The sequence below is a fragment of the Narcine bancroftii genome, chromosome 8 (genome assembly GCF_036971445.1).
Source record: "Narcine bancroftii isolate sNarBan1 chromosome 8, sNarBan1.hap1, whole genome shotgun sequence".
Taxonomy (NCBI): Eukaryota; Metazoa; Chordata; class Chondrichthyes; order Torpediniformes; family Narcinidae; genus Narcine; species Narcine bancroftii.
The window spans coordinates 60,515,851-60,526,678 of record NC_091476.1 but is presented as its reverse complement, the minus strand read 5'-3'; the positions used below and the strand labels follow the sequence as shown (position 1 = coordinate 60,526,678).

The following is a 10,828-nucleotide window of genomic DNA, read 5'->3' as shown; positions in this document are numbered from 1 at the left end:
AGATAGTCTGGTCTCCTAGCCCTAGACAGAAGTACCAAGTTCTACATATATAATTAGTAAGCCATACACAGATTTATCAAGTTAGGCATATTTAATTAGTAAACCCTAGACAGGATTAGCGAACTCTGCATATGAAGGGACTGTAAGAGTTGGAAAGGTGTGAATGGGGACAAGGGCAAGGTTGTGAATAAGGACAATGGGGATAATGACATGAGAGGACACCGACAGGATACCCCCTGGTGTTCCAAGTCCACTGAAACTGCAGTAGGCAGGAAGGATTGCCTATGCCAAACGCATCCAGGGGGCAGAAGAATGTAAGGGGGAGGGTATTCTGATACTGAAATTCACTGAATATAAGTTGGGTGAGCCCCAGTGTATGTGTGTATTCCCAAGGTATGGGGAAGCACCCAACTTTGCATTGTTGTTGTAATAAATGATCTTTGTTCTCAATTTTTGTCTCGAGAAATTTCTTTAAAGGTAAATTCTGTTTCTAACAAGTCCATTCAGCCCATAGCTCCCAACACTGCTGTTCACGCATCTCCACAGTGGGCCAACAGCCTTGTTGGTTCGGGCCGATTCAGATGCTCCTCTAGCTCCAGGTTCCAGGTGTTGGGCATTTACCTTCACCTACACCTCAGGCAGTGAGTTCCAGAGACCCTGTTCTCTCTGGGCGAAGCACGACTCCTTAGCTGGCTCTGAGAGTCCTGCCTCGCCTCCTTTCCCCACCCCAGCCCTTTTTATTCGGAGTGCATTAATGTGATCAATGTTCAGTTTATCGCTGTGCTGATGTTTTAATTGTGGAGTGAGTTCCCTGCAGTGACTGCCTTTGTTTCTAAGTTCCCTGAATCCCAATGTTGGGAGGAAGTACCTGGCAAAGTAGGGAATTCACATGGATTTGTGGTTTTTGGCAACTTTTCAGACATTTTTTTGTCTTGGGTTGGCATTTCAAATGTCGGGATTGCCGGTAATTTCCCGCGGTTGTTGTTTTGTTCTTTGATCATTGGTGAATGAACCATGTGTCTGATTGGGCTTTTTCAGTCCACCAATGAGATGAAGCGCTGCTCCACCAATCAGAAGCGTCCTTCCGCATTCATGCAAAACCTACAAGAATGGCCAGTGCGGGAGAATTTTCTCATTCTTTGCAAAGATTTTGTGGCAATGTCTGGACGAGGGAAAGGAGGCAAAGCTCGAGCCAAGGCCAAGTCTCGCTCGTCCCGGGCTGGACTGCAGTTCCCAGTGGGCCGTGTTCATAGGCACCTGAGAAAAGGTAACTATGCTGAGCGGGTGGGCGCCGGAGCCCCGGTCTATCTGGCTGCTGTGCTGGAGTATCTGACGGCTGAAATTCTCGAGCTGGCCGGCAACGCGGCCCGGGACAACAAGAAGACCCGCATCATCCCTAGACACCTGCAGCTGGCCGTTCGCAACGACGAAGAGCTCAACAAGTTGTTGGGAAGGGTAACCATCGCTCAGGGAGGTGTGTTGCCGAATATCCAGGCCGTGCTGTTGCCCAAGAAAACCGGCGCAGCAAATAACCCAAAGGGCAAGTAAATGGGAGAATCATCAACCTGAGACCCAAAGGCTCTTTTCAGAGCCACTCACAGTGTCTGTGACAGGGCGAACACCGGTTGTGCGAGAGCGGTTTATTTGCGCTCCGTGGATTTGTCACTCCCGGACGTCTGTGTCTAAAACTTTTCTGCCCTTCTCATGTTTCACATTCACTCCAGAACTGATCCCATATTGTCTCTGCTGCCGCTTCCAGCTCACTCCCTATTGCCGATTGCTCTCATTTCCACTTTTCAGACACTTCCGTAGTTTCATATTTTTTTATATAATGAGGCACTGCGCAACGCTGTTACACAGCGCCATAGATCGGGTCTGGGGTTTTAATTTGGCGCTGTGTGTAAGGAGTTTGTCGGTTCTCCCCGAGTCCGCCCCGGTTTTCTCCCACCCCTCAAAACGTATTGGGGGTTGCAGATTAATTGGTGTAACGGGTCGGCACGGACTCTTGGGTTAAATGGCCTGCCACCGTCATATTTATCTGTAGGAATATATGTAATGAGCAGATTCACCCGCCCCCCCCCAACAACCAGGCGACACGAGATGTGCCCAAACGAACCGGCTGTACCCAAATGACATGAGAATAATACGCCTGGAAAATTGCTTTAAACAAGAAGAAAACCTGATCGTTGTGTGTTAACAGACTCCTGCTTCACCCGTAACCTGATCCAGATCCATTTACAACCGACCGGAACAGATGTCGATTCCCAGAACAGTGGCGGGGTTTGGTGGAAGCAGCATTAGGTTGCGGACGGGTCACTGTCCACAAACTGCAGGCGGACCCGAAGCTGCAGCGTCAAAGGTCGATCGGTGAACGGACTGAAATCCGATTGTGATCTCGGGTAGAAATGGGATTCAGCACATTTACAACACAGGGGAGTGCAGTTAATACGCCGTGTTCAGCACAGTGAGAGCAAGAGGGTCTCCAGGGAAAGATGAGGGATGATGGAGTGATGTGGGTCAGGTCCTCAATTAATATTTCTCATCGTTGGGAAATCGTACAGGGTTAATTGGTCAAGGGGCCAATAAAAGAAGTGAAAGGGGAGGGAGCGGCCAGCGAGGAGTGGCTCAGTGAGTGAATGGAGCAGTGAAGGAGTGAGACTTTCTGGCTTTGGAGCAGTGAAGGAGTCAGACTTCCTGGCTTTGGCTTATCAGGATTCGGCGAAAGCAGGCAAGGAGAAAAGGTAAGCTGAGTTATTTGCCTTCGTATTCAGAGTCATGCCAATAGGGTTAGTGCTCTGTACTGGGTGTCAGATGTGGGAACAATGGGTGACCTCCACCCTCCCAAATGGCCACATCTGCACCAGGTGTACCGAGATGCAGTTACTAAGGGAGTGAATTATGGATATGGAGTTGCAGATTGATGACCTGCAGCTTGTAAGGGAGAGTGAAGAGTTAATCGACTCAACTTTCAGGGTGATAAATACTCCAGAACCCGTGTCAGGTAAGTGGGAAACTGTCGGGGTGGGGGGGAGAAAGAAAAAAGCGAGAAAAACGGAGAGCACACCAGTGACTATCCCACTCAGCAACAGTTATGTTGTGTTGGATTCCGTTGAGGGAGATGACCGGACAGAAGATGGCCACGGGCACCAGGTCAATCGCAATGAGCCTGGCAGAGTGGTGCAAAGGAAAAGGAGAAATGTAGTAGTTATTGGGGACTCCATTGTCAGGGGTATGGACAGGAGGTTCTGTGAGCCAGATAAGTATACCCGCATGGTGTGCTGCCTCCCTGGTGCAAGGGTACGAGATATCACAAATCGGGTCCAAAATATTCTGAGAGGAGAGGGAGAGCAGCCTGATGTCTTGGTACACGTGGGTACAAATGACATTGACAAGAAAAAGGAGGAGGTAATGAAAAGGGATTACAGTGAGCTGGGATGAAAGCTGAAAGACAGGAACGCTAGGGTGGTGATCTCGGGATTACTACCTGTACCAAATCCAAGTGATGAAAAGAATGTAAGGATAAGGAAAATGAACTTGTGGCTGAGGTGCTGGTGTACAAGGCAAGGATTTGGCTTCTTGGATCATTGGGATCTCTTTTGGGGAAGGCATGATCTTTACAAGAGGGACGGGTTGCACCTAAATCCAAAAGGTGTCAACATTTTGGCAAGTATGTTTGGTACAGCAGTGGGGCAAGGTTTAAACTAATTTGGCAGGGGTATGGGAACCAGAGTAATAGGAAAAAGGGTAGGGAGGATAAAGTAATGGCCAGGAAGAGTAATGTTGGGAGGAGAAAGTAAAAAAATCAGATGGTGCAGTGAGTTTTCGGGTCAATGATAGTGTTAAGAAAATTGCAAAGGAAAATAGTGGGCAGAAAAATCAAAAGAAAAGGTTACAGAAGTCACTAGATATTAAAAGGACAAAGAGCATAAGGGCACTTTATCTGAATGCCCGCAGTATTAGAAATAAGGTTAGTGAACTTGAGGCGCAAATCGGTACCCATGCCTATGATTTGGTAGCCATCACGGAAACATGGCTACAAGGTGACCCTAATTGGGAATTAAACTTTTAAGGGTATCAGGTGGTGCAAAGAGATAGACAGGATGGTAAGGGAGGTGGAGTTGCACTCTTAATCAAAGATGAGCTCCAGGCAGTAGTGAGGAATGATATAAGATCTAAAGAGCATAATGTTGAGTCCATTTGGGTAGAGATAAAGAATAACAAAGGGAAAAATTATTGGTGGGTGTTATCTATCGTCCACCATATAACAATAGTTTAGTGGCACAACAAATAAATAGACAGATAAGTTTGGCATGAAATAATGATACGGCAGTCGTCATGGGGGACTTTAACTTCCACATAGATTGGGAAAATCAAGTTGGTCGTGGGAGTCTTGAAGAGGACTTCATTGAATGCATCCTCGATAGCTTTCTTGAGCAGCATGTTAAGGAACCCACAAGAGAAAATGCTCTCCTGGATCTAGTGTTGTGCAATGAGATAGGTAGAGTAAATAATGTAATAGTCAGAGACCATCTGGGAAATAGCAATCATAGTATGATTGAATTTCTCATTCAGATGGAAGGGGAAATAGTTAGATCTAAAACTAATATATTATGCTTAAACAGGGGGTGACTACCATAGGATGAGGGAGGAATTGGGCAGAGTGGACTGGGAGCACAGGCTAATTGATGAAACAGTTGAGGAACAGTGGAAGATTTTCAAAGAAATATTTTGTAATGCTCAACAAAAATGTATTCCGGTCAGGAAAAAGGGCAGCAAGGGAGGTAAAAATCAACCGTGGTTAACAAAGGAAATAAAGGAGAATATAAAATTGAAGGCGCAGGTGTACAAAGCTGCAAAGATCAGTGGGAAACTGAAAGATTGGGAAAACTTTGAGACAACAAGGGGTTACAAAGCGGGTAATAAGAAATGGGAAAAAAGATTATGAAAGTAAATTGGTACAAAATATAAAAACTGAAAGCAAAAAATTTTATAAATATATAAAACGGAAGAGGGTGGCCAGAGTTAACATAGGATCCTTGGAGGATGAGAAAGGAAAACTGGTAGCAAAAAATGAGGAAATGGCCGAGGCATTAAACAAATATTTTGTGTCAGTCTTCATGGTGGAAGACTCTGCTCAAGTGCGGAGTTAAGGATGCGAATGTTGGGGAGGGCCTTGATAAAATGTTGTTACAAAGGAAGTAGTGATGGAGAAACTAATGGGACTAAAGCCAGACAAATCACCTGGTCCTGATGATATGCATCCAAGGGTTCTGAAGGAAATGGCAGAAGTTATAGTTGATGCATTGGTGGTCATATACCAAATTTCCTTGGATTCTGGGCAGGTCCTGGCAGACTGGAAGACAGCAAATGTCACGCCACTTTTTAAGAAAAGATGTAGGCAGAAGACTGGAAATTATCGGCCAATTAGCTTGATGTCTGTGGTTGGAAAAATGCTTGAAGCCATCATTAAAGATTAAATAGTGAAACTTTTGGAACGTAAGGGTTCAATCAGGCAGACGCAGAATTGTTTTAGAAAGGGAAGATCTTGTTTGACAAACTTGTTAGGATTCTTTGAGGATATAATGGGTGCGGTGGATAGAGGGGAACAGGTTGATGTTGTATATTTGGATTTCCAGAAAGCGTTTGATCAGGTGCCGCACAAGAGACTTATCAGTAACAGGAAAGTGGAGTCCAGGGAAATATATTGGACTGGATTGAAAATTGGTTGTCTGACAGGAGGCAAAAAGTCGGGATAAATGGGAGTTTTTCAGGTTGGCAGAGAGTGGTAAGTGGGGTGCCGCAGGGGTCAGTGTTAGGGCCACAACTGTTCATCATTTACATTGATGACTTGGAGGATGGGACAAAATGTGGTGTAGCCAAGTTTGCTGATGACACTAAATTGAGTGGAAGAGCAAATTGTAATGAGGATGTGGAGAGTCTGCAGAGGGATATAGTTAAGCTGGATGAGTGGGCAAAGGTCTGACAGATGGAGTACAATGTTAGTAAGTGTGAGGTTATCCACTTTGGCAAGAAAAATAAAAGAGCTGAATATTATTTAAAGGGTGAAAAACTACAGCATGCTGTTGTGCAGAGCGACTTGGGAGTGCTTGTGCATGAATGGCAAAAAGTTAGGTTGCAGGTGCAGCAGGTTATGAAGAAGGCAAATGGAATGCTGGCCTTTATCGCTAGAGGAATTGAATTCAGGAGTAGGGAGGTAATGTTGCAACTGTATAAGGTACTGGTGAGACCGCACCTGTAGTATTGTGTCCAGTTCTGGTCTCCATATTTGAGGAAGGATATACTGGCTTTGGAGACGGTCCAGAGGAGGTTTACTAGGTTGATCCCTGGGATGAAGGGGTTGACTTATGATGAAAGATTAAATCATCTGGGATTGTATTCGCTCGAGTTCAGAAGAATGAGAGGAAATCTTATAGAAACATATATTATGAAGGGTATGGATAGGATAGATGTAGGAAGGTTATTTGAGCTGGCCGGGGAAATTAAAACAAGAGGACACAGTCTCAAGATTTGGGGGAGTAGATTTAGGACAGAGATGAGGAAAAATAGTTTTTCCCAGAGAGTAGTGAATGTTTGGAATTCTCTAACCAGGGAAGTGCTTGAGGCTGCCTCATTAAACATATTTAAAATTTGGTTAGATAAATTTTTACATGATAGAGGAATTAGGGGATATGGGGAGAAGGCAGGTAGGTGGAGTTAGGTCATAAATTAGATCAGCCATGATCGTATTGAATGGCGGAGCAGGCTTGATGGGTCATTTTTGGCCTACTCCTGTTCCTACTTCCTATGTTCCTATGTTGTTCTCTGAAAATATTGTAATCATAGATTTCTGGGTGGGACACATTGATACTCCAGACCATATTTAGTTTAAGAAGTAACTTTTGGTGATATCAGCAGGTAGAACAGTGGACAAATCTCTATGCCTGATGACGAGTATCCCAGGCTGCAGGGACGTGAGAGAAGAGATTGCTGACAAAGATGATGGTGAAATCATCACCGGTCACAGGTATGATTGTGACTGGAGGACAGCAAATGTAGTCACTTCATTCAAGGATAAACCAGCTCATGACAGTCTAACATCAGCGAATTAATGAAATTGTGTGGGAGTTTATTGTCAAATACACACATACACGGGAGAGATGCAATGGAAGTCTCACTGCTGCCGCTTCCCAGTAACGTGGAACACACACACACACACTGTTAATGTTGTGCTTCTGTCAGGGTACAAAAAGATACAGTAACAAACCACAAAATCCAAAACACACCAGCGGAAATGAGGGGTACCAATGGTGGTTAGACAGAGTCACCTCACTAGTACTGTTTGAACCTCATTCAAAGAACGAAGTCACGGGGTACAATATATAAGGCATTTTCCTGCATACAAATTGGATAACATTTATTTGAAGGATATGTTTTAAATTTTGCATAACCTCTTCCGAAAGACAGGAAAACGATTTGTTGTTGGTCATTTAATCTCAAGTACCAGTTATAATTAAGAACATCCTTCTGGTATGCAAAAAAAATCAGCATAAATTTGGAAAGGTTGCTCACAGTACCCATTAGTATCTTTTCTCTGCCTGCCTGATTTCTGGCTTCCAATTTACACATGGAAATAACTAGTTTTATAGTAATCTTAAATTCTAGAGGTCGACTTTGGTGGCCAACACTTCATGTCTAACAGTTGTATTAAAGAGATCAGGCAGGCTCAGTAGGAGAGGTGAGAATTGATTCCTGTCTGAGAGGACAGGGCTCTGTCTTATTCAGCCTTACAAGCCTTAGACTTATACCCTGCTCTCTGGAAGCTTCTTGACTGAATAAATTCATGTTGAGTCTGCATTATAATGATTTCTGTTTGGTTATTTTAAAACACAAATTCTACATTCCCCCCCCCCACCCATGATAACAAAAAAGGACTGTGGAGAAATTTGACAGCATTAAAACAATAAATCTACAAGGGTAGCTGGGAGCATAATTTTTTAAAATCCAGTGCCAAAGCTTTGTGTAAAGGAATGAGTGCAGCAGTCAGGCATTTCACACCAATTTTATGCAAGCCCTGTATCTCTCCTTTTGCATGTGGTTCAACCATTTAATGATGTTGTCAGAGCTCCAAGTAAAAATTGACCTATAATTTTACAGGTCTCCCCATGACCAGCAGGAATATAATCAGGGTCTATTGTTACAGTACAGATGGCAACCATCTCCACTGACAGCGGAGAAACCACTTTCCCAGCTACTTGGGAGTCCCTTAGCTGTTTCATTAGTCAATTCCACTGCCCCCCACCCCCCCAAAGCTGAGTTGGCCAATCAGCTCTTAGGATGCCTTTCTCGTACCATCCCAGGGGAACAGAATCATAAAGACCTGCTCCATCCTAGAGATGTCTCTCTTTGTCCTGAACCTGGTTACCTCTGGCCAATCAGGGTATTAGTGTAGCCATATGGGAAACCACATATCCCAATTAACAGGCCCATGTCCTGTGTCAAAAAACATTGTATACAGTGAAGTGTTACATAACTTTCTCCCAACTTTGGTATGGTTATGAATCTGTGGGTCCCAAAAGATGTCCTGTTACCATGCTGTCCACCATGTGTTTGTGTCCTTACTTTGAGTTGTCTGTGATCTGTTAGTCTTAAAATCCATTATCACCCCTGTAAGGTATTAACCTATTGCCCAAAAATCATAAAAATCTTTGGAGTATTTTTATCAAAAACAAGGGTGGTTTGAAAGTGAATATTCAGTTAAAAAAGTAGCAGTAAAAATGTACATTTTGAAATACTGTTTTCTCAACAAATGTTATGTCACATATGTATGGCTCAATGTGAACCACATCTTTGGAGTAAAATTTTCCTGTAAGGCTTTTGAACCATCAAATGCTTCCGCAGGCAGTTAGATCTGAAATGAAAAAAAGAACCAAGTTTAATGGTGGGCAGTCAGAAGATGGGGCATTGTTATTCTGATTTGCAGGTGGCCTTTTACAGCTTTTGAATCATTTAAAATTAGAGAATTTAAGACTCAAAGTTGTTATTTACTCCATGCAGGTATTTATAATCCATTAAAGCAGCCTCCAATTATGTTTGTTTTCATATTACACATCCTGCTATAGTTTTACTGCTTAGCTCACTTCCCTTTAAAATCATTCATGAAATAATACCGCCCAGGAAGAGTCTAACTCCACATATCCGTGCCAGTCCCAAGGTGCAAATTAATTACATATGCACTTGGAATTAGAAGGGGTTAAGTTAGGTTAGTTAAGTCTTTATTAGAGCGTATTTACTTCAAATGAAGCCAGGAGGGTTTCCTGGCTTCATTTGACAAGACCCTTTCACACAGTAGGCACATTGGTTGTTGTTGGTTATTTGGTGCTGATACAAATCCATACTTCTGATATTTCACATTATATTGTCTACATAGAAACATAGAAGATAGGAGCAGGAGTAGGTCATTCGACCCTTCGAGCCTGCTGCGCCATTCAACGAGATCATGGCTGATCTTAAAGTTCAGTACCCCGACCCCGCCTTCTCTCCGTAACCTTTAATACCCTTATACTGAAGAAATATATCTAATTCCCTCTTAAATATATTTAATGAACCTGCCTCTACTGCCCTCTGTGGCAATGAATTCCACAGATTCACCACCCTCTGGGTAAAGAAATTCCTCCTCATCTCGGTCCTAAATGGTTTGCCTATTATCCTCAAACCATGGCCCTGGGTTCTGGATTTTCCCATCATTGGAAACATCCCATCTGCATCCATTCTGTCCAGTCCTGCCAGAATTTTATATGTCTCTATGAGATCCCCTCTCAATCTTCTAAGCTCCAGCGAGTACAATCCCAATTTGCGCAATCTTTCCTCATAAGTCATTCTTGCCATTCCAGGTATCAGCCTGGTGAATCGCCTCTGCACTCCCTTTTTCGTTTGCTGGGCTGTTGCTCTATTTTATTCTACAACAAAAAAAATACATGTTCATTATAAAAAATCCTGCCAATCACAACAAAGTGCGGCATAAATAACATAAGGAAATATAATAGCAACCACTAGGGAAAGTTCATGACACAATGATACAAGTACAAATGTGAAACTAAAAAAATCAAATACTTAACATGAGAGGTTACAGTCAGCCATAAATACATGATGAAAACTATGACGGTCGCCGGTAACACATAACCTATATATGTATCACATGTATATGTGCATTCATGAAATACAAGTTAATGCTGCCTGATGTTACATAAATATAAATAAATGAATATATTGTATGCTGCTACAGAGGAGGACGACAAAACAAAGCATTTCTAGAAAAAAAACAAATGTAAAAACCATGTAAAGCAAAACAAAACAGCAGAAAAAAAGGAAATATTGTGGGGTCCCCCAGTCATATCTTTATATTATAATTTAAATGTACATTACAAGACTGACAATCACTTTCAATGCTCACAAACCTAGAGCCTTGGCTCTTGCAGAAGTGAAAATGTGATGATCACCAGACCCTACAGCATCTGCTGTCTGATCTGGCTGGTGTGTGGCACGTGTCCTGTCCAGACCACGTCACCAAGATACAAACATTCGGGCTGCCCCTTTTTCCTCACTGCCCCCTTGGATCTTTCCACTGGACCCAGTGGAACCGCCCCTTTGTGAATGACTTAAATAGATGGAAAGATTTACCTATAACATTAATAGGTGGAGTTAATTATGTCAAGTTAAATATTTTCCCTCAACTACAATATATTTTTCAAACTATTCTTTGTAAAGTTCCACAAAATTTTTTCAAAGATTTTAATTCTATTGTTAGGAAAGATAAAATGGCGAGGGTAAC

General features: G+C 42.9%; 1 protein-coding gene across 1 annotated transcript; it reads left to right on the top strand.

The window, feature by feature from the left end:
- Nucleotides 1-1,158: 1,158 nt before the first annotated feature.
- LOC138740741 (histone H2A type 1-F) lies at nucleotides 1,159-1,568 on the top strand. The gene has a single exon (XM_069893810.1). It carries the CDS (start codon nucleotides 1,159-1,161, stop codon nucleotides 1,546-1,548), a length of 390 nt encoding a protein of 129 aa, XP_069749911.1. The 3' UTR covers nucleotides 1,549-1,568.
- Nucleotides 1,569-10,828: the final 9,260 nt, after the last annotated feature.

Bases quoted from the DNA above. Each gene is read 5' to 3' on its own strand.
- LOC138740741 (XM_069893810.1), top strand. From the start codon at position 1,159: ATGTCTGGACGAGGGAAAGGAGGCAAAGCTCGAGCCAAGGCCAAGTCT.